At 42.4% G+C, this 25,469-nt stretch overlaps 1 protein-coding gene across 1 annotated transcript in view; it reads right to left on the minus strand.

The window, feature by feature from the left end:
* Nucleotides 1-25,469, minus strand: part of LOC144448422 (potassium voltage-gated channel protein Shaw-like) — a 90,672-nt gene that overhangs the window by 14,715 nt on the left and 50,488 nt on the right. The window contains exon 3 of the mRNA XM_078138666.1: nt 1,830-2,000. Coding sequence (XP_077994792.1) covers nt 1,830-2,000 — 171 coding nt within the window. The remainder of the gene's footprint in view (nt 1-1,829; nt 2,001-25,469) is intronic.

Raw genomic sequence — 25,469 nt, forward strand, 5'->3', positions numbered from 1 at the left:
ATTTTCCAGATATGTAGGTGTTTAACCAACACAACATGTTTTACTCTACCATATGTTTCCATGGAAACAGCTTTCCAATTTTATACAATTTATGTTACACCAGGTAGCACTAACTAATACATGTCTAATACAAGGACATTTTTTCACTGTATTATCTTTTTTTTTCAATGTTTTATGTCAATTTTTGGACAAATGATTAACATATTATGGTGATTTTGGTTACCATGGCAACAGATGTTCATAAAATGACCCCCTTTTTTGAACTCAGCATACAAAACTACCCCAGGTAGGGTGGTTAATATTGGAGTAAACCCGATTATTACAATAATTATTATTATCATGTACTATTATTATAATTATTATTATTATTATTATTAAAAATAATTATGTGTTTCTGATAACATGGCCTCAGAAAATAGAATAGGTAAGTCGGGATTTTATTTTATTTCATTTTTTTAAATTGTTTTCATATTTGAACAAAATATTGCTTCCACCCAAAAAGAAACAAAATGTCGGTCAGACTGCTCCTTTTGTGATAGTTTGATGAAATGTGTACAGACATCACTGGAGAAACTAAACAGACATGCATGGAGGTCAAGAAGAAAAATGTTTAGGGTTGGCGGCTTAAACTAGGATCAGTTATCGGAAACACACAATTTTTACTTTGGCCTTATTGAAAACAAAGCCCTTCCTTTTCAATAAGGAGTAGAAATTACCAGTACCAGTAGATATTACCAGTTCTCAGCAGACATTACCAGTACACAGTAGACATTACTATTACCCAGCACACATTACTATTACCCAGCACATATTACTATTACCCAGCACTCATTACTAGTACACAGTAGACATTACTATTACCCAGCACACATTACTATTACCCAGCACATATTACCAGTACACAGTAGACATTACTATTACCCAGCACACATTACTAGTACACAGTAGACATTACTATTACCCAGCACACATTACTATTACCCAGCACATATTACTATTACCCAGCACTCATTACTAGTACACAGTAGACATTACTATTACCCAGCACACATTACTAGCACACAGTAGTCATTACTATTACCCAGCACACATTACTAGTACACAGTAGACATTACTATTACCCAGCACACATTACTAGTACACAGTAGACATTACTATTACCCAGCACACATTACTAGTACACAATAGACATTACTATTACCCAGCACACATTACTAGTACACAGTAGACATTACTATTACCCAGCACACATTACTAGTACACAGTAGACATTACTATTACCCAGCACACATTACTAGTACACAGTAGACATTACTATTACCCAGCACACATTACTAGTACACAATAGACATTACTATTACCCAGCACACATTACCAGTACACAGTAGATATTACTATTACCCAGCACACATTACTAGTACACAATAGACATTACTATTACCCAGCACACATTACCAGTACACAGTAGACATTACTATTACCCAGCACACATTACCAGTGCACAGTAGTCATTACTAGTACACAGTAGACATTACTATTACCCAGCACACATTACTAGTACACAGTAGACATTACTAGTACACAGTAGACATTACTATTACCCAGCACACATTACTAGTGCACAGTAGACATTACTATTACCCAGCACACATTACTAGTACACAGTAGACATTACTATTACCCAGCACACATTACTAGTACACAGTAGTCATTACTAGTACACAGTAGACATTACTATTACCCAGCACATATTACTATTACCCAGTACACATTACCAGTACACAGTAGACATTACTATTACACAGTAGACATAACATATTTGTTTTTACCTGGAAGACCATTTGGTCGAAAACTCTCACGTCTCCCAATACCGTTGGGAATAAAACTCTCCCGGCGACCCGGTCCTCTTTTGGAGTTAGGTGATTTTTTAGGTTTAGGTTTGGGACTTGCTATTACTTCGTCTGTAAACGTCACACTGATTCCTGTCGATTCTCCATTGACTGTAAGATACAAAATGTATATATGTTACTAGTATTCTGTATTCTCTATGAGTTATAGTCCCTAAGGGCGGCCCTTTTTTTCTGTTTCTCATCTTCCGACCAACCCTAATTTTCAGCTCCGAAACCAAAAAAACCCTTGGCCAATTTCGGAGTGTCTGGTGACCAGCTCTTGTCAGCAGCATATTGTTCTCGTGACAAGCGCCGAGCGTACGTGTGTACGTGTACTACAGCCTGGTCGACGTCAACATGTGCGCTAGTACTGACCCGTACCTTTGACAGAATTAAGTCCCGGAATGGAGTAATACCGTCACCGTGTCGTTTTCCTGTAGTAGTTTCAAGTTTCCCACCCCAGCTTTAATAGTACTTGAGATTTAATGTTTATTTCACGATTCGGCGTTTAACTTGCGCGGCCGGTGAGCTGTCGTCAGCTGTTCAGGTCAAATGTCATTACTTTGAGGCCATCACTGCACATGGGATAAAACAAGTAAAAAGACCACGCAACATCACAAAAACTATACGCATTTTACCTGTCCTTCACAATAATGAATGTTATTGATGCAACAAACTTTAGTTGTTTTAGATTAATTACCTTTACTGTTTACACGTTGCACGTAGTACTACTACTAGTACTACATCACATACGCGGCCATGGTCATGGCCATGGAGCATAGGCGGTGAAGTGTACATGTGTGTACGCGGCGGACTTCGCGGTTGTTGGAAAAAACAGGAGCTATCACACGTAAATTAACAGTTTTAAAAACTGATGGTGTTTGATAAAGTGATAAAGTGCAGTCAATTTCAAGGGTAATAAGAACGTTTTACACTTGACGCTAAAACGCATCACAATGGGTGTCAAAGGTCACGCTTGTCAGCAGCATATTGTTCTGGTGACAAGCGCTTGTCAGCAGACTCGGCCTTTTAATTTAGCCTAGCCCGACCCTCTGTTATCCCAACAACAACGCCCTCGACGGCAAGATTGTGCGAACATCTGACATTCAACATGGCGTCTACAGTAGTCTTGCTGCTAGACGTTCGGGCTTTCTTTCGATGAGGGCTTGCACTTGGATGTTCCATCCTCGATAGCGATGTTCGGTCGTGTGTCGTATTGTATCGGAAGAACATCCGAGGTCTAGCAGAGAGACTACGTCTACAGCTGCCCCACCTGTCAGCTAGTGAGCAGTGTGCATCGTTCATGGCAGAAGCTATAGAAGATGGAGGAAGGGTGTTGGAGGAAAGGTAGTGGCTGTGCAATATACAGAATACAACATTCAGGCAAATAATATGAAATACAAACGAGCACAAAGCAAACAGGAAGAGTTCAAAAAACAAGCAGCAATTCTTCATGAACAAACATATTGTTCCAACAATGGAGTCCAATATCAAATAGAGAGATATTCTCAAAAATCGGACACCAATCGATGTTATCCCAAGTTTGCTAACATAACATTCAGTCCTATAATTAAAATGTCTCAAATACAAGAGACAATTACATAACATTGGGACTTACAAAACACAACTATGTAAAACAAATGAAAGTACCGGCGAAGACATGGTATAATAAGGGAGTGTCCAGATTTTACTTCCAGGGGGACCCCAGAGGATTTCCCTTTTTCCTTGTGTATTTTTTTCGTGCCCCCCCCCTACAAAAGCTTTGGAAAAGTGATGCCCCCCTGCAAGTTCTTGATTTTTTCCATGACACCCCATACACTTACACACATACACAAACACACTATACATACACAATGTACATATACATACATACGTATGTATGTATGTATGTATGTATGCCTGCCTGCCTGCCTGCCTGTCTGCCTGCCTGCCTGCCTGTCTGTCTGTCTGTCTGCATTCAATTACAAAACACACACACACAAACACAGCTTCAGCGCCATGTGTATAGCCGTTGAACCTCTAAACCTTTGTTCAGTTGGTCTAAAAAATACTCATAAATAACTTATAAAGTTTCTGTGTATAAACTTTTACAGGCTAGGGTAAATCATTATATTATTAAAAAAAAACAAGATAACCATTTCATGCACAATGGCAAGAACAACATATTCCATTGGGCAATGCGGGTATACTTTAAATACTTCACAACTGTTCTACTTTTTCGATATGTATTGAATACAACTTTAGTTCCAATGCCGGTTTGTGTTGCTCAGCTTGTCAACAGTGCAAGTATAAATGTGAACATTTTTATTGCTAGAAGGAATAGTCAAAAACTGAAATAATTCAACTGTCAACATTTTTGCTTGTTATACTTTGACTGATATATAAGTTTAACACCTGTTTCCAGTATTAGGTGCTTTCGCAAACACACACCGAACTGTAGATGACTTCCAACCCCAGTGCCAACATAAAAAATATGTATGCTTCAAACAATTACATGATGAAATTGCTATATCTCGTTTTGCAGAGAAATATATTGTCAGCATAAGTGTTGTCAAAAACTACACTGAACATCTGAAAAACCTGGAGAGAGTAAAAAAACATCCGATCCATAGACCCTCCTGGTGGAGGGTCTATGTCCGATCCAAACATTGGGAAAAGCAACAGAAAAAAAGAGAAGAAATATAATGACTATGAATGGATGAAGTTGTTCTTGAAAAACTGAAAGTGAAAGAGTTAGATAAATATCTTGATAAGCATAAATCGCCAAAACAGAGAAAATTAAACTGAGAAAAAATAGACATAATATCCACTCACGTAGTAGGAACACCAGAATTTAGATCTAAAAAAATGACTGCAAATGAAATTAAAACTAATATCATGGGTATGAGTGAAACAGATAGTAGTGACTCTAAGACTGAAAGTGACATTTCTGTAATGCATGTTCTAGGCAGTGATGGAGACAATTGTGATACTGATAGCTCAGAAAATGCATGTGATTGTGATGAAACAAGTCTTGCACATCTCCGCGGACAACTTATACTTTGAGAAGGGCCAGAATTGTGAGTCGTTCGTGCCGATCGGCACTCGCACTTCCTATCAGTACGCATTAGTATTCAGTGCTACGGAGCGAGGCGATGACTCTAAAGATGAAACGTAGCAAAAAAGGCTCGAACGACTGTCGACAGTCTAGAAGAGACCCTATAGTTGTTTTCAAAACGTTCAGCTAGAAGGATCAACTATTACCGATCCGAGAATGTATCGCCAAAAGTTTCCCTACACAGTTCAACCCAAACTTTTAAGGGTTCAAACCTGTACGTAACAACCACACTCTGGTCAGCTCTTTAAACCCAACTACCATGCGACCTGGATGAACTTTGTCCATGTTCGGAGCCCCATTCTCACCCTCATGCCATTACTACTACAGGTAGACATCTCCAAGGAAGATGATTATTCATCGTTTAAAGTGGTACTGGATGTTTGTCAATTGTACCATAGTGAAGGGAGACGACCTTTCACGAGGAATCCAATAAGTGCCATAGTGAAGGGAGACGACCTATCACGAGGAATCCGATAAGTGCCATAGTGAAGGGAGACGACCTTTCACGAGGAATCCAATAAGTGCCATAGTGAAGGGAGACGACCTATCACGAGGAATCCGATAAGTGCCATAGTGAAGGGAGATGACCTATCACGAGGAATCCGATAAGTGCCATAGTGAAGGGAGACGACCTATCGTGAGGAATCCAATAAGTGCCATAGTGAAGGGAGACGACCTATCACGAGGAATCCGATAAGTGCCATAGTGAAGGGAGACGACCTATCACGAGGAATCCAATAAGTGCCATAGTGAAGGGAGACGACCTATCACGAGGAATCCGATAAGTGCCATAGTGAAGGGAGACGACCTACCACGAGGAATCCAATAAGTGCCATAGTGAAGGGAGACGACCTATCGCGAGGAATCCAATATGTGCCATAGTGAAGGGAGACGACCTATCGCGAGGAATCCAATATGTGCCATAGTGAAGGGAGACGACCTGTCCCGAGGAATCCAATATGTGCCATAGTGAAGGGAGACGACCTATCGCGAGGAATCCAATATGTGCCATAGTGAAGGGAGACGACCTATCGCGAGGAATCCAATATGTGCCATAGTGAAGGGAGACGACCTATCGCGAGGAATCCAATATGTGCCATAGTGAAGGGAGACGACCTATCGCGAGGAATCCAATATGTGCCATAGTGAAGGGAGACGACCTATCACGAGGAATCCGATAAGTGCCATAGTGAAGGGAGACGACCTATCACGAGGAATCCGATAAGTGCCATAGTGAAGGGAGACGACCTATCACGAGGAATCCGATAAGTGCCATAGGGAAGGGAGACGACCTATCATGAGGAATCCGATAAGTGCCATAGTGAAGGGAGACGACCTATCACGAGAAATCCAATAAGTGCCATAGTGAAGGGAGACGACCTATCACGAGGAATCCAATAAGTGCCATAGGGAAGGGAGACGACCTATCACGAGGAATCCAATAAGTGCCATAGTGAAGGGAGACGACCTATCGTGAGGAATCCAATAAGTGCCATAGTGAAGGGAGACGACCTATCATGAGGAATCCGATAAGTGCCATAGTGAAGGGAGACGACCTATCACGAGGAATCCAATAAGTGCCATAGTGAAGGGAGACGACCTTTCACGAGGAATCCAATAAGTGCCATAGTGAAGGGAGACGACCTATCGCGAGGAATCCAATAAGGAAGAAATAACAAAGTAGAGATTGAGAGGACAAATAGGACAAAGAATTAAAAAGACAGCCCGCCCCACCTGAAAATTCCTCAGGAAAAAAAAGGGCCGCCCTGAGGGAGCCTTCAGTATTCACAGGGGGAGGGCCGAAGGAATTGGGGGGGGGGGGGGTCACATTTTATAAACCTGTTCTTGGGGGGGGGGGTCATATTTTGCATTACAATGTTTGGGGAGGGTCACATCCGTAGTTTTGTGACAAAATTGAAAATTCATATTGTCAATTTATAATTTAAGTATACTTGAGTATATTTTAAGTATAATTGAAATGTACTTGACATTCCAAAGTATAATTCAAGTATAGAATAAAGACACTTTAAGCATACTTTTTACCGTTTCATTTTGGTAAGGGTTGTTTTATGTGTTTTGAGATGTAAAAGTGAAATGAGCACTCAACATTTATTTTTACTGGTACTTTACATGCCAAAATACAACAAATAAAACTACATATATTTTTGGAAAATTGTTTAATAAAATGATGCATATTGTTGAGTGTACCATCTCACCTTATCATTCACACTGTCCGTGAATGTTGTTGTTAAAATATGATGGTAATGGTAGCAGTGATGATGATTAAAGGGACACTGATAATGGCAATACTGAAGGTGAACGTGATGATGATATCAGGGAACATTTACGAGTGACCAGGTCAGACAGAGTATGCACAACATGGAAAGCACATTTTAGATGCTAACTAGATTGTGTATGATTATAAGAGAAAGGTAACTAGCCAGTCTTTTACTGTTTGTCACTTTATATATACAAATATTGCTTTCTAATACAGAGTCAAAATCATTCATTTTGTATGTATACATATAATGGGAATATTGATTAACTTTCAGAATATGTAATTGTCATGGGGAGGGTCATGTTTTACAAAATGGGACAAAGGGGAGGGTCACTTTTTTACAAATGGAGAATGGGGGGTCATGTTTTTCTTAACATACCATGTGTGATTTCCTCCGGCCGTCCCCCCTTGTAAATAGTGAAGGCTCCCTAAGCGAATTAAGTCCTAATGAGAACTGCCCTCAACGGATGGTGTTACTTCTCTGTACCGTACATCAATAGACACGAGCGTGTTTAGGTCTCTACTGCTATTTGTTTTATACCAGAGTAATATTGGGAGGTTTAGTGGAAGGGTTAAAATAGTGTCAAAAGTAAGCAAAATTACGATTTTTCTGTTGCGTGCAATGTTGTGTATCAGGACTGCGTTCTTTCAGGAGAGAGGCGTAACAGGGATATATTTCTATGTTGGAGGGGTGTACAGGGATATATTTCTATGTTGGAGGGGTGTACAGGGATATATTTCTATGTTAGAGGGGTGTACAGGGATATGTTTCTATGTTGGAGGAGGTTGCAATGTTTCTATGGGGAATTGTTTATTTTCCAGTGTAGTTATCGGAATGGCTGTGTGCTATTTTGAATGCAATGGGGTTCTTGAAAGGTGCAAGTACTGTAATACTAATTTGGTGTAAATGAATCCGGGGTTCTATCTTAGATTTGTTCCTAAAGTGTTGCACGCAATGTCCTTTTCTGAAAAGAACACCCCGTGGATTAAATTTTACAAACCTTAGATTTATAAATCTGTGTAATTTAAAGCATTACAAAATACCTTGAAATAAAGGATTTTCCCTCAACAGCAACTAAAAGAATATGCAAAATTTGTCAATATAGCAGAATAAAAAATATTTGCATACAATGCAAAGAACTGATATCTTTTACAACCGTTGGACTGGCCAACAACTACTGTGTATTAGAACCGTTGGACTGGTCAACAACTACTGTGTATTAGAACCGTTGGACTGGCCAACAACTACTGTTTATTAGAACCGTTGGACTGGCCAACAACTACTGTGTATTAGAACCGTTGGACTGGTCAACAACTACTGTGTATTAGAACCGTTGGACTGGTCAACAACTACTGTGTATTAGAACCGTTGGACAGGTCAACAACTTCTGTGTATTAGAACCGTTGGACTGGCCAACAACTACTGTGTATTAGAACCGTTGGACTGGCCAACAACTACTGTGTATTAGAACCGTTGGACTGGTCAACAACTACTGTGTATTAGAACTGTTGGACTGGTCAACAACTACTGTGTATTAGAACCGTTGGACTGGCCAACAACTACTGTGTATTAGAACCGCTGGACAGGTCAACAACTACTGTGTGTTAGAACCGTTGGACTGGCCAACAAGTACTGTGTATTAGAACCATTGGACAGTTGGACTGGCCAACAACTACTGTGTATTAGAACCGTTGGACTGGTCAACAACTACTGTGTATTAGAACCGTTGGACTTGCCAACAACTACTGTGTATTAGAACCGTTGGACTGGCCAACAAGTACTGTGTATTAGAACCGTTGGACTGGCCAACAAGTACTGTGTATTAGAACCGTTGGACTGGCCAACAACTACTGTGTATTAGAACCGTTGGACTGGCCAACAAGTACTGTGTATTAGAACCGTTGGACTGGCCAACAACTTCTGTGTATGAGAACCGTTGGACTGGCCAACAACTACTGTGTATTAGAACCGTTGGACTGGCCAACAACTACTGTGTGTTAGAACCGTTGGACTGGTCAACAACTACTGTGTGTTAGAACCGTTGGACAGGTCAAGAACTACTGTGTATTAGAACCGTTGGACTGGTCAACAACTACTCTGTATTAGAACCGTTGGACTGGCCAACAACTACTGTGTATTAGAACCGTTGGACTGGCCAACAACTACTGTGTATTAGAACCGTTGGACTGGTCAACAACTACTGTGTATTAGAACTGTTGGACTGGTCAACAACTACTGTGTATTAGAACCGTTGGACTGGCCAACAACTACTGTGTATTAGAACCGCTGGACAGGTCAACAACTACTGTGTGTTAGAACCGTTGGACTGGCCAACAAGTACTGTGTATTAGAACCGTTGGACTGGTCAACAACTACTGTGTATTAGAACCGTTGGACTTGCCAACAACTACTGTGTATTAGAACCGTTGGACTGGCCAACAAGTACTGTGTATTAGAACCGTTGGACTGGCCAACAAGTACTGTGTATTAGAACCGTTGGACTAGCCAACAACTACTGTGTATTAGAACCGTTGGACTGGCCAACAAGTACTGTGTATTAGAACCGTTGGACTGGCCAACAACTTCTGTGTATGAGAACCGTTGGACTGGCCAACAACTACTGTGTATTAGAACCGTTGGACTGGCCAACAACTACTGTGTGTTAGAACCGTTGGACTGGTCAACAACTACTGTGTGTTAGAACCGTTGGACAGGTCAAGAACTACTGTGTATTAGAACCGTTGGACTGGTCAACAACTACTCTGTATTAGAACCGTTGGACTGGCCAACAACTACTGTGTGTTAGAACCGTTGGACTGGCCAACAAGTACTGTGTATTAGAACCATTGGACTGGCCAACAACTACTGTGTATTAGAACCGTTGGACTGGTCAACAACTACTGTGTATTAGAACCGTTGGACTGGCCAACAACAACAACTGTGTATTAGAACCGTTGGACTGGTCAACAACTACTGTGTGTTAGAACCGTTGGACAGGTCAACAACTACTGTGTGTTAGAACCGTTGGACTGGTCAACAACTACTGTGTGTTAGAACCGTTGGACAGGTCAAGAACTACTGTGTGTTAGAACCGTTGGACAGGTCAACAACTTCTGTGTATTAAAACCGTTGGACTGGCCAACAACTACTGTGTGTTAGAACCGCTGGACAGGTCAACAACTACTGTGTGTTAGAACCGTTGGACTGGTCAACAACTACTGTGTATTAGAACCGTTGGACTGGTCAACAACTACTGTGTATTAGAACCGTTGGACTGGTCAACAACTACTGTGTATTAGAACCGTTGGACTGGTCAACAACTACTGTGTATTAGAACCGTTGGACTGGTCAACAACTACTGTGTGTTAGAACCGTTGGACTGGTCAACAACTACTGTGTGTTAGAACCGTTGGACAGGTCAACAACTACTGTGTATTAGAACCGTTGGACTGGTCAACAACTACTGTGTATTAGAACCGTTGGACTGGCCACCAACTACTGTGTGTTAGAACCGTTGGACTGGTCAACAACTACTGTGTGTTAGAACCGTTGGACAGGTCAAGAACTACTGTGTATTAGAACCGTTGGACTGGTCAACAACTACTCTGTATTAGAACCGTTGGACTGGCCAACAACTACTGTGTGTTAGAACCGTTGGACTGGCCAACAAGTACTGTGTATTAGAACCATTGGACTGGCCAACAACTACTGTGTATTAGAACCGTTGGACAGGTCAACAACTACTGTGTATTAGAACCGTTGGACTGGTCAACAACTACTGTGTATTAGAACCGTTGGACTGGCCAACAACTACTGTGTATTAGAACCGTTGGACAGGTCAACAACTACTGTGTGTTAGAAGCGTTGGACTGGTCAACAACTACTGTGTGTTAGAACCGTTGGACAGGTCAACAACTACTGTGTCTTAGAACCGTTGGACAGGCCAACAACTACTGTGTATTAGAACCGTTGGACTGGCCAACAACTACTGTGTATTAGAACCGTTGGACTGGCCAGCAACTACTGTGTATTAGAACCGTTGGACTGGTCAACAACTACTGTGTGTTAGAACCGTTGGACTGGTCAACAACTACTGTGTGTTAGAACCGTTGGACAGGTCAACAACTACTGTGTGTTAGAACCGTTGGACTGGTCAACAACTACTATGTATTAGAACCGTTGGACTGGTCAACAACTACTGTGTGTTAGAACCGTTGGACAGGTCAACAACTACTGTGTATTAGAACCGTTGGACTGGTCAACAACTACTGTGTATTAGAACCGTTGGACTGGTCAAAAACTACTGTGTATTAGAACCGTTGGACTGGTCAACAACTACTGTGTATTAGAACCGTTGGACTGGCCAATAACTACTGTGTATTAGAACCGTTGGATAGGTCAACAACTACTGTGTATTAGAACCGTTGGACTGGTCAACAACTTCTGTGTATTAGAACCGTTGGACTGGTCAACAACTACTGTGTATTAGAACCGTTGGACTGGTCAACAACTTCTGTGTATTAGAACCGTTGGACTGGTCAACAACTACTGTGTATTAGAACCGTTGGACTGGTCAACAACTACTGTGTATTAGAACCGTTGGACTGGTCAACAACTACTGTGTATTAGAACCGTTGGACAGGTCAACAACTACTGTGTATTAGAACCGTTGGACTGGTCAACAACTACTGTGTATTAGAACCGTTGGACTGGTCAACAACTACTGTGTATTAGAACCGTTGGACTGGTCAACAACTTCTGTGTATTAGAACCGTTGGACTGGCCAACAACTACTGTGTATTAGAACCGTTGGACTGGTCAACAACTACTGTGTATTAGAACCGCTGGACTGGCCAACAACTACTGTGTATTAGAACCGTTGGACTGGTCAAGAACTACTGTGTATTAGAACCGTTGGACTGGCCAACAACTACTGTGTATTAGAACCGTTGGACTGGCCAACAACTACTGTGTATTAGAACCGTTGGACTGGCCAACAACTACTGTGTATTAGAACCGTTGGACAGGTCAACAACTACTGTGTATTAGAACCGTTGGATAGGTCAACAACTACTGTGTATTAGAACCGTTGGACTGGTCAACAACTACTGTGTATTAGAACCGTTGGACAGGCCAACAACTACTGTGTATTAGAACCGTTGGACTGGCCAACAACTACTGTGTATTAGAACCGTTGGACAGGTCAACAACTACTGTGTATTAGAACCGTTGGACTGGTCAACAACTACTGTGTATTAGAACCGTTGGAGAGGTCAACAACTACTGTGTATTAGAACCGTTGGACTGGTCAACAACTACTGTGTGTTAGAACCGTTGGACAGGTCAACAACTACTGTGTATTAGAACCGTTGGACTGGTCAACAACTACTGTGTATTAGAACCGTTGGACTGGTCAAAAACTACTGTGTATTAGAACCGTTGGACTGGTCAACAACTACTGTGTATTAGAACCGTTGGACTGGCCAATAACTACTGCGTATTAGAACCGTTGGATAGGTCAACAACTACTGTGTATTAGAACCGTTGGACTGGTCAACAACTTCTGTGTATTAGAACCGTTGGACTGGTCAACAACTACTGTGTATTAGAACCGTTGGACTGGTCAACAACTACTGTGTATTAGAACCGTTGGACTGGTCAACAACTACTGTGTATTAGAACCGTTGGACTGGTCAACAACTACTGTGTGTTAGAACCGTTGGACTGGTCAACAACTACTGTGTGTTAGAACCGTTGGACAGGTCAACAACTACTGTGTATTAGAACCGTTGGACTGGTCAACAACTACTGTGTATTAGAACCGTTGGACTGGCCACCAACTACTGTGTGTTAGAACCGTTGGACTGGTCAACAACTACTGTGTGTTAGAACCGTTGGACAGGTCAAGAACTACTGTGTATTAGAACCGTTGGACTGGTCAACAACTACTCTGTATTAGAACCGTTGGACTGGCCAACAACTACTGTGTGTTAGAACCGTTGGACTGGCCAACAAGTACTGTGTATTAGAACCATTGGACTGGCCAACAACTACTGTGTATTAGAACCGTTGGACAGGTCAACAACTACTGTGTATTAGAACCGTTGGACTGGTCAACAACTACTGTGTATTAGAACCGTTGGACTGGCCAACAACTACTGTGTATTAGAACCGTTGGACAGGTCAACAACTACTGTGTGTTAGAAGCGTTGGACTGGTCAACAACTACTGTGTGTTAGAACCGTTGGACAGGTCAACAACTACTGTGTCTTAGAACCGTTGGACAGGCCAACAACTACTGTGTATTAGAACCGTTGGACTGGCCAACAACTACTGTGTATTAGAACCGTTGGACTGGCCAACAACTACTGTGTATTAGAACCGTTGGACTGGTCAACAACTACTGTGTGTTAGAACCGTTGGACTGGTCAACAACTACTGTGTGTTAGAACCGTTGGACAGGTCAACAACTACTGTGTGTTAGAACCGTTGGACTGGTCAACAACTACTATGTATTAGAACCGTTGGACTGGTCAACAACTACTGTGTGTTAGAACCGTTGGACAGGTCAACAACTACTGTGTATTAGAACCGTTGGACTGGTCAACAACTACTGTGTATTAGAACCGTTGGACTGGTCAAAAACTACTGTGTATTAGAACCGTTGGACTGGTCAACAACTACTGTGTATTAGAACCGTTGGACTGGCCAATAACTACTGTGTATTAGAACCGTTGGATAGGTCAACAACTACTGTGTATTAGAACCGTTGGACTGGTCAACAACTTCTGTGTATTAGAACCGTTGGACTGGTCAACAACTACTGTGTATTAGAACCGTTGGACTGGTCAACAACTTCTGTGTATTAGAACCGTTGGACTGGTCAACAACTACTGTGTATTAGAACCGTTGGACTGGTCAACAACTACTGTGTATTAGAACCGTTGGACTGGTCAACAACTACTGTGTATTAGAACCGTTGGACAGGTCAACAACTACTGTGTATTAGAACCGTTGGACTGGTCAACAACTACTGTGTATTAGAACCGTTGGACTGGTCAACAACTACTGTGTATTAGAACCGTTGGACTGGTCAACAACTTCTGTGTATTAGAACCGTTGGACTGGCCAACAACTACTGTGTATTAGAACCGTTGGACTGGTCAACAACTACTGTGTATTAGAACCGCTGGACTGGCCAACAACTACTGTGTATTAGAACCGTTGGACTGGTCAAGAACTACTGTGTATTAGAACCGTTGGACTGGCCAACAACTACTGTGTATTAGAACCGTTGGACTGGCCAACAACTACTGTGTATTAGAACCGTTGGACTGGCCAACAACTACTGTGTATTAGAACCGTTGGACAGGTCAACAACTACTGTGTATTAGAACCGTTGGATAGGTCAACAACTACTGTGTATTAGAACCGTTGGACTGGTCAACAACTACTGTGTATTAGAACCGTTGGACAGGCCAACAACTACTGTGTATTAGAACCGTTGGACTGGCCAACAACTACTGTGTATTAGAACCGTTGGACAGGTCAACAACTACTGTGTATTAGAACCGTTGGACTGGTCAACAACTACTGTGTATTAGAACCGTTGGAGAGGTCAACAACTACTGTGTATTAGAACCGTTGGACTGGTCAACAACTACTGTGTGTTAGAACCGTTGGACAGGTCAACAACTACTGTGTATTAGAACCGTTGGACTGGTCAACAACTACTGTGTATTAGAACCGTTGGACTGGTCAAAAACTACTGTGTATTAGAACCGTTGGACTGGTCAACAACTACTGTGTATTAGAACCGTTGGACTGGCCAATAACTACTGTGTATTAGAACCGTTGGATAGGTCAACAACTACTGTGTATTAGAACCGTTGGACTGGTCAACAACTTCTGTGTATTAGAACCGTTGGACTGGTCAACAACTACTGTGTATTAGAACCGTTGGACAGGTCAACAACTACTGTGTATTAGAACCGTTGGACTGGTCAACAACTACTGTGTATTAGAACCGTTGGACTGGTCAACAACTACTGTGTATTAGAACCGTTGGACTGGTCAACAACTTCTGTGTATTAGAACCGTTGGACTGGCCAACAACTACTGTGTATTAGAACCGTTGGACTGGTCAACAACTACTGTGTATTAGAACCATTGGACTGGCCAACAACTACTGTGTATTAGAACCGTTGGACAGGTCAACAACTACTGTGTATTAGAGCCGTTGGACTGGTCAACAACTACTGTGTATTAGAACCGTTGGATAGGTCAACAACTACTGTGTATTAGAACCGTTGGACTGGTCAACAACTACTGTGTATTAGAACCGTTGGACTGGTCAACAACTACTGTGTATTAGAACCGTTGGACTGGTCAACAACTACTGTGTATTAGAACCGTTGGACTGGTCAACAACTACTGTGTATTAGAACCGCTGGACTGGCCAACAACTACTGTGTATTAGAACCGTTGGACTGGTCAAGAACTACTGTGTATTAGAACCGTTGGACTGGCCAACAACTACTGTGTATTAGAACCGTTGGACTGGCCAACAACTACTGTGTATTAGAACCGTTGGACTGGCCAACAACTACTGTGTATTAGAACCGTTGGACAGGTCAACAACTACTGTGTATTAGAACCGTTGGATAGGTCAACAACTACTGTGTATTAGAACCGTTGGACTGGTCAACAACTACTGTGTATTAGAACCGTTGGATAGGTCAACAACTACTGTGTATTAGAACCGTTGGATAGGTCAACAACTACTGTGTATTAGAACCGTTGGACTGGTCAACAACTACTGTGTATTAGAACCGTTGGATAGGTCAACAACTACTGTGTATTAGAACCGTTGGATAGGTCAACAACTACTGTGTATTAGAACCGTTGGACTGGTCAACAACTACTGTGTATTAGAACCGTTGGACAGGCCAACAACTACTGTGTATTAGAACCGTTGGACTGGCCAACAACTACTGTGTATTAGAACCGTTGGACAGGTCAACAACTACTGTGTATTAGAACCGTTGGACTGGTCAACAACTACTGTGTATTAGAACCGTTGGACTGGTCAACAACTACTGTGTATTAGAACCGTTGGACTGGTCAACAACTACTGTGTATTAGAACCGTTGGACTGGTCAACAACTACTGTGTATTAGAACCGTTGGATAGGTCAACAACTACTGTGTATAAGAACCGTTGGATAGGTCAACAACTACTGTGTATTAGAACCGTTGGACTGGTCAACAACTACTGTGTATTAGAACCGTTGGACTGGTCAACAACTACTGTGTATTAGAACCGTTGGACTGGCCAACAACTACTGTGTATTAGAACCGTTGGACTGGTCAACAACTACTGTGTATTAGAACCGTTGGACTGGCCAACAACTACTGCGTATTAGAACCGTTGGACATGTCAACGACTACTGTGTATTAGAACCTTTGGACTGGCCAACAACTACTGTGTATTAGAACCGTTGGACTGGTCAACAACTACTGTGTATTAGAACCGTTGGACTGGTCAACAACTACTGTGTATTAGAACCGTTGGACTGGTCAACAACTACTGTGTATTAGAACCGTTGGACTGGCCAACAACTACTGTGTATTAGAACCGTTGGACTGGTCAACAACTACTGTGTATTAGAACCGTTGGACTGGCCAACAACTACTGCGTATTAGAACCGTTGGACAGGTCAACAACTACTGTGTATTAGAACCGTTGGACAGGCCAACAACTACTGTGTATTAGAACCGTTGGACTGGTCAACAACTACTGTGTATTAGAACCGTTGGACTGGTCAACAACTACTGTGTATTAGAACCGTTGGACTGGTCAACAACTACTGTGTATTAGAACCGTTGGACTGGTCAACAACTACTGTGTGTTAGAACCGTTGGACTGGTCAACAACTACTGTGTATTAGAACCGTTGGACTGGTCAACAACTACTGTGTATTAGAACCGTTGGACTGGTCAACAACTACTGTGTATTAGAACCGTTGGACTGGCCAACAACTACTGTGTATGAGAACCGTTGGACAGGTCAACAACTACTGTGTATTAGAACCGTTGGACTGGCCAACAAGTACTGTGTATTAGAACCGTTGGACTGGTCAACAACTACTGTGTATTAGAACCGTTGGACTGGTCAACAACTTCTGTGTATTAGAACCGTTGGATAGGTCAACAACTACTGTGTATTAGAACCGTTGGACTGGTCAACAACTATTGTGTATTAGAACCGTTGGACTGGTCAACAACTTCTGTGTATTAGAACCGTTGGACTGGCCAACAACTACTGTGTATTAGAACCGTTGGACAGGTCAACAACTACTGTGTATTAGAGCCGTTGGACTGGTCAACAACTACTGTGTATTAGAACCGTTGGATAGGTCAACAACTACTGTGTATTAGAACCGTTGGACTGGTCAACAACTACTGTGTATTAGAACCGTTGGACTGGTCAACAACTACTGTGTATTAGAACCGTTGGACTGGTCAACAACTACTGTGTATTAGAACCGTTGGACTGGTCAACAACTACTGTGTATTAGAACCGCTGGACTGGCCAACAACTACTGTGTATTAGAACCGTTGGACTGGTCAAGAACTACTGTGTATTAGAACCGTTGGACTGGCCAACAACTACTGTGTATTAGAACCGTTGGACTGGCCAACAACTACTGTGTATTAGAACCGTTGGACTGGCCAACAACTACTGTGTATTAGAACCGTTGGACAGGTCAACAACTACTGTGTATTAGAACCGTTGGATAGGTCAACAACTACTGTGTATTAGAACCGTTGGACTGGTCAACAACTACTGTGTATTAGAACCGTTGGACAGGCCAACAACTACTGTGTATTAGAACCGTTGGACTGGTCAACAACTACTGTGTATTAGAACCGTTGGATAGGTCAACAACTACTGTGTATTAGAACCGTTGGATAGGTCAACAACTACTGTGTATTAGAACCGTTGGACTGGTCAACAACTACTGTGTATTAGAACCGTTGGATAGGTCAACAACTACTGTGTATTAGAACCGTTGGATAGGTCAACAACTACTGTGTATTAGAACCGTTGGACTGGTCAACAACTACTGTGTATTAGAACCGTTGGACAGGCCAACAACTACTGTGTATTAGAACCGTTGGACTGGCCAACAACTACTGTGTATTAGAACCGTTGGACAGGTCAACAACTACTGTGTATTAGAACCGTTGGACTGTTCAACAACTACTGTGTATTAGAACCGTTGGACTGGTCAACAACTACTGTGTATTAGAACCGTTGGACTGGTCAACAACTACTGTGTATTAGAACCGTTGGACTGGTCAACAACTACTGTGTATTAGAACCGCTGGACTGGCCAACAACTACTGTGTATTAGAACCGTTGGACTGGTCAAGAACTACTGTGTATTAGAACCGTTGGACTGGCCAACAACTACTGTGTATTAGAACCGTTGGACTGGCCAACAACTACTGTGTATTAGAACCGTTGGACTGGCCAACAACTACTGTGTATTAGAACCGTTGGACAGGTCAACAACTACTGTGTATTAGAACCGTTGGATAGGTCAACAACTACTGTGTATTAGAACCGTTGGACTGGTCAACAACTACTGTGTATTAGAACCGTTGGATAGGTCAACAACTACTGTGTATTAGAACCGTTGGATAGGTCAACAACTACTGTGTATTAGAACCGTTGGACTGGTCAACAACTACTGTGTATTAGAACCGTTGGATAGGTCAACAACTACTGTGTATTAGAACCGTTGGATAGGTCAACAACTACTGTGTATTAGAACCGTTGGACTGGTCAACAACTACTGTGTATTAGAACCGTTGGACAGGCCAACAACTACTGTGTATTAGAACCGTTGGACTGGCCAACAACTACTGTGTATTAGAACCGTTGGACAGGTCAACAACTACTGTGTATTAGAACCGTTGGACTGGTCAACAACTACTGTGTATTAGAACCGTTGGACTGGTCAACAACTACTGTGTATTAGAACCGTTGGACTGGTCAACAACTACTGTGTATTAGAACCGTTGGACTGGTCAACAACTACTGTGTATTAGAACCGTTGGATAGGTCAACAACTACTGTGTATAAGAACCGTTGGATAGGTCAACAACTACTGTGTATTAGAACCGTTGGACTGGTCAACAACTACTGTGTATTAGAACCGTTGGACTGGCCAACAACTACTGCGTATTAGAACCGTTGGACTGGTCAACAACTACTGTGTATTAGAACCGTTGGACTGGCCAACAACTACTGCGTATTAGAACCGTTGGACATGTCAACGACTACTGTGTATTAGAACCTTTGGACTGGCCAACAACTACTGTGTATTAGAACCGTTGGACTGGTCAACAACTACTGTGTATTAGAACCGTTGGACTGGTCAACAACTACTGTGTATTAGAACCGTTGGACTGGTCAACAACTACTGTGTATTAGAACCGTTGGACTGGCCAACAACTACTGTGTATTAGAACCGTTGGACTGGTCAACAACTACTGTGTATTAGAACCGTTGGACTGGCCAACAACTACTGCGTATTAGAACCGTTGGACAGGTCAACAACTACTGTGTATTAGAACCGTTGGACAGGCCAACAACTACTGTGTATTAGAACCGTTGGACTGGTCAACAACTACTGTGTATTAGAACCGTTGGACTGGTCAACAACTACTGTGTATTAGAACCGTTGGACTGGTCAACAACTACTGTGTATTAGAACCGTTGGACTGGTCAACAACTACTGTGTGTTAGAACCGTTGGACTGGTCAACAACTACTGTGTATTAGAACCGTTGGACTGGTCAACAACTACTGTGTATTAGAACCGTTGGACTGGTCAACAACTACTGTGTATTAGAACCGTTGGACTGGCCAACAACTACTGTGTATGAGAACCGTTGGACAGGTCAACAACTACTGTGTATTAGAACCGTTGGACTGGCCAACAAGTACTGTGTATTAGAACCGTTGGACTGGTCAACAACTACTGTGTATTAGAACCGTTGGACTGGTCAACAACTTCTGTGTATTAGAACCGTTGGATAGGTCAACAACTACTGTGTATTAGAACCGTTGGACTGGTCAACAACTATTGTGTATTAGAACCGTTGGACTGGTCAACAACTTCTGTGTATTAGAACCGTTGGACTGGCCAACAACTACTGTGTATTAGAACCGTTGGACAGGTCAACAACTACTGTGTATTAGAGCCGTTGGACTGGTCAACAACTACTGTGTATTAGAACCGTTGGATAGGTCAACAACTACTGTGTATTAGAACCGTTGGACTGGTCAACAACTACTGTGTATTAGAACCGTTGGACTGGTCAACAACTACTGTGTATTAGAACCGTTGGACTGGTCAACAACTACTGTGTATTAGAACCGTTGGACTGGTCAACAACTACTGTGTATTAGAACCGCTGGACTGGCCAACAACTACTGTGTATTAGAACCGTTGGACTGGTCAAGAACTACTGTGTATTAGAACCGTTGGACTGGCCAACAACTACTGTGTATTAGAACCGTTGGACTGGCCAACAACTACTGTGTATTAGAACCGTTGGACTGGCCAACAACTACTGTGTATTAGAACCGTTGGACAGGTCAACAACTACTGTGTATTAGAACCGTTGGATAGGTCAACAACTACTGTGTATTAGAACCGTTGGACTGGTCAACAACTACTGTGTATTAGAACCGTTGGACAGGCCAACAACTATTGTGTATTAGAACCGTTGGACTGGTCAACAACTACTGTGTATTAGAACCGTTGGATAGGTCAACAACTACTGTGTATTAGAACCGTTGGATAGGTCAACAACTACTGTGTATTAGAACCGTTGGACTGGTCAACAACTACTGTGTATTAGAACCGTTGGATAGGTCAACAACTACTGTGTATTAGAACCGTTGGATAGGTCAACAACTACTGTGTATTAGAACCGTTGGACTGGTCAACAACTACTGTGTATTAGAACCGTTGGACAGGCCAACAACTACTGTGTATTAGAACCGTTGGACTGGCCAACAACTACTGTGTATTAGAACCGTTGGACAGGTCAACAACTACTGTGTATTAGAACCGTTGGACTGGTCAACAACTACTGTGTATTAGAACCGTTGGACTGGTCAACAACTACTGTGTATTAGAACAGTTGGACTGGTCAACAACTACTGTGTATTAGAACCGTTGGACTGGTCAACAACTACTGTGTATTAGAACCGTTGGATAGGTCAACAACTACTGTGTATAAGAACCGTTGGATAGGTCAACAACTACTGTGTATTAGAACCGTTGGACTGGTCAACAACTACTGTGTATTAGAACCGTTGGACTGGCCAACAACTACTGTGTATTAGAACCGTTGGACTGGTCAACAACTACTGTGTATTAGAACCGTTGGACTGGCCAACAACTACTGCGTATTAGAACCGTTGGACATGTCAACGACTACTGTGTATTAGAACCTTTGGACTGGCCAACAACTACTGTGTATTAGAACCGTTGGACTGGTCAACAACTACTGTGTATTAGAACCGTTGGACTGGTCAACAACTACTGTGTATTAGAACCGTTGGACTGGTCAACAACTACTGTGTATTAGAACCGTTGGACTGGCCAACAACTACTGTGTATTAGAACCGTTGGACTGGTCAACAACTACTGTGTATTAGAACCGTTGGACTGGCCAACAACTACTGCGTATTAGAACCGTTGGACAGGTCAACAACTACTGTGTATTAGAACCGTTGGACAGGCCAACAACTACTGTGTATTAGAACCGTTGGACTGGTCAACAACTACTGTGTATTAGAACCGTTGGACAGGCCAACAACTACTGTGTATTAGAACCGTTGGACTGGTCAACAACTACTGTGTATTAGAACCGTTGGACTGGTCAACAACTACTGTGTATTAGAACCGTTGGACTGGTCAACAACTACTGTGTATTAGAACCGTTGGACTGGTCAACAACTACTGTGTGTTAGAACCGTTGGACTGGTCAACAACTACTGTGTATTAGAACCGTTGGACTGGTCAACAACTACTGTGTATTAGAACCGTTGGACTGGTCAACAACTACTGTGTATTAGAACCGTTGGACTGGCCAACAACTACTGTGTATGAGAACCGTTGGACAGGTCAACAACTACTGTGTATTAGAACCGTTGGACTGGCCAACAAGTACTGTGTATTAGAACCGTTGGACTGGTCAACAACTACTGTGTATTAGAACCGTTGGACTGGTCAACAACTTCTGTGTATTAGAACCGTTGGATAGGTCAACAACTACTGTGTATTAGAACCGTTGGACTGGTCAACAACTATTGTGTATTAGAACCGTTGGACTGGTCAACAACTTCTGTGTATTAGAACCGTTGGACTGGCCAACAACTACTGTGTATTAGAACCGTTGGACAGGTCAACAACTACTGTGTATTAGAGCCGTTGGACTGGTCAACAACTACTGTGTATTAGAACCGTTGGATAGGTCAACAACTACTGTGTATTAGAACCGTTGGACTGGTCAACAACTACTGTGTATTAGAACCGTTGGACTGGTCAACAACTACTGTGTATTAGAACCGTTGGACTGGTCAACAACTACTGTGTATTAGAACCGTTGGACTGGTCAACAACTACTGTGTATTAGAACCGCTGGACTGGCCAACAACTACTGTGTATTAGAACCGTTGGACTGGTCAAGAACTACTGTGTATTAGAACCGTTGGACTGGCCAACAACTACTGTGTATTAGAACCGTTGGACTGGCCAACAACTACTGTGTATTAGAACCGTTGGACTGGCCAACAACTACTGTGTATTAGAACCGTTGGACAGGTCAACAACTACTGTGTATTAGAACCGTTGGATAGGTCAACAACTACTGTGTATTAGAACCGTTGGACTGGTCAACAACTACTGTGTATTAGAACCGTTGGACAGGCCAACAACTACTGTGTATTAGAACCGTTGGACTGGCCAACAACTACTGTGTATTAGAACCGTTGGACAGGTCAACAACTACTGTGTATTAGAACCGTTGGACTGGTCAACAACTACTGTGTATTAGAACCGTTGGAGAGGTCAACAACTACTGTGTATTAGAACCGTTGGACTGGTCAACAACTACTGTGTGTTAGAACCGTTGGACAGGTCAACAACTACTGTGTATTAGAACCGTTGGACTGGTCAACAACTACTGTGTATTAGAACCGTTGGACTGGTCAAAAACTACTGTGTATTAGAACCGTTGGACTGGTCAACAACTACTGTGTATTAGAACCGTTGGACTGGCCAATAACTACTGTGTATTAGAACCTTTGGATAGGTCAACAACTACTGTGTATTAGAACCGTTGGACTGGTCAACAACTTCTGTGTATTAGAACCGTTGGACTGGTCAACAACTACTGTGTATTAGAACCGTTGGACTGGTCAACAACTACTGTGTATTAGAACCGTTGGACTGGTCAACAACTACTGTGTATTAGAACCGTTGGACAGGTCAACAACTACTGTGTATTAGAACCGTTGGACTGGTCAACAACTACTGTGTATTAGAACCGTTGGACTGGTCAACAACTACTGTGTATTAGAACCGTTGGACTGGTCAACAACTACTGTGTATTAGAACCGTTGGACTGGTCAACAACTTCTGTGTATTAGAACCGTTGGACTGGCCAACAACTACTGTGTATTAGAACCGTTGGACTGGTCAACAACTACTGTGTATTAGAACCATTGGACTGGCCAACAACTACTGTGTATTAGAACCGTTGGACAGGTCAACAACTACTGTGTATTAGAGCCGTTGGACTGGTCAACAACTACTGTGTATTAGAACCGTTGGATAGGTCAACAACTACTGTGTATTAGAACCGTTGGACTGGTCAACAACTACTGTGTATTAGAACCGTTGGACTGGTCAACAACTACTGTGTATTAGAACCGTTGGACTGGTCAACAACTACTGTGTATTAGAACCGTTGGACTGGTCAACAACTACTGTGTATTAGAACCGCTGGACTGGCCAACAACTACTGTGTATTAGAACCGTTGGACTGGTCAAGAACTACTGTGTATTAGAACCGTTGGACTGGCCAACAACTACTGTGTATTAGAACCGTTGGACTGGCCAACAACTACTGTGTATTAGAACCGTTGGACTGGCCAACAACTACTGTGTATTAGAACCGTTGGATAGGTCAACAACTACTGTGTATTAGAACCGTTGGATAGGTCAACAACTACTGTGTATTAGAACCGTTGGACTGGTCAACAACTACTGTGTATTAGAACCGTTGGATAGGTCAACAACTACTGTGTATTAGAACCGTTGGATAGGTCAACAACTACTGTGTATTAGAACCGTTGGACTGGTCAACAACTACTGTGTATTAGAACCGTTGGATAGGTCAACAACTACTGTGTATTAGAACCGTTGGATAGGTCAACAACTACTGTGTATTAGAACCGTTGGACTGGTCAACAACTACTGTGTATTAGAACCGTTGGACAGGCCAACAACTACTGTGTATTAGAACCGTTGGACTGGCCAACAACTACTGTGTATTAGAACCGTTGGACAGGTCAACAACTACTGTGTATTAGAACCGTTGGACTGGTCAACAACTACTGTGTATTAGAACCGTTGGACTGGTCAACAACTACTGTGTATTAGAACCGTTGGACTGGTCAACAACTACTGTGTATTAGAACCGTTGGACTGGTCAACAACTACTGTGTATTAGAACCGTTGGATAGGTCAACAACTACTGTGTATAAGAACCGTTGGAGAGGTCAACAACTACTGTGTATTAGAACCGTTGGACTGGTCAACAACTACTGTGTATTAGAACCGTTGGACTGGCCAACAACTACTGTGTATTAGAACCGTTGGACTGGTCAACAACTACTGTGTATTAGAACCGTTGGACTGGCCAACAACTACTGCGTATTAGAACCGTTGGACATGTCAACGACTACTGTGTATTAGAACCTTTGGACTGGCCAACAACTACTGTGTATTAGAACCGTTGGACTGGTCAACAACTACTGTGTATTAGAACCGTTGGACTGGTCAACAACTACTGTGTATTAGAACCGTTGGACTGGTCAACAACTACTGTGT

This window comes from Glandiceps talaboti, chromosome 17, assembly GCF_964340395.1.
Source record: "Glandiceps talaboti chromosome 17, keGlaTala1.1, whole genome shotgun sequence".
Classification (NCBI taxonomy): domain Eukaryota; kingdom Metazoa; phylum Hemichordata; class Enteropneusta; family Spengelidae; genus Glandiceps; species Glandiceps talaboti.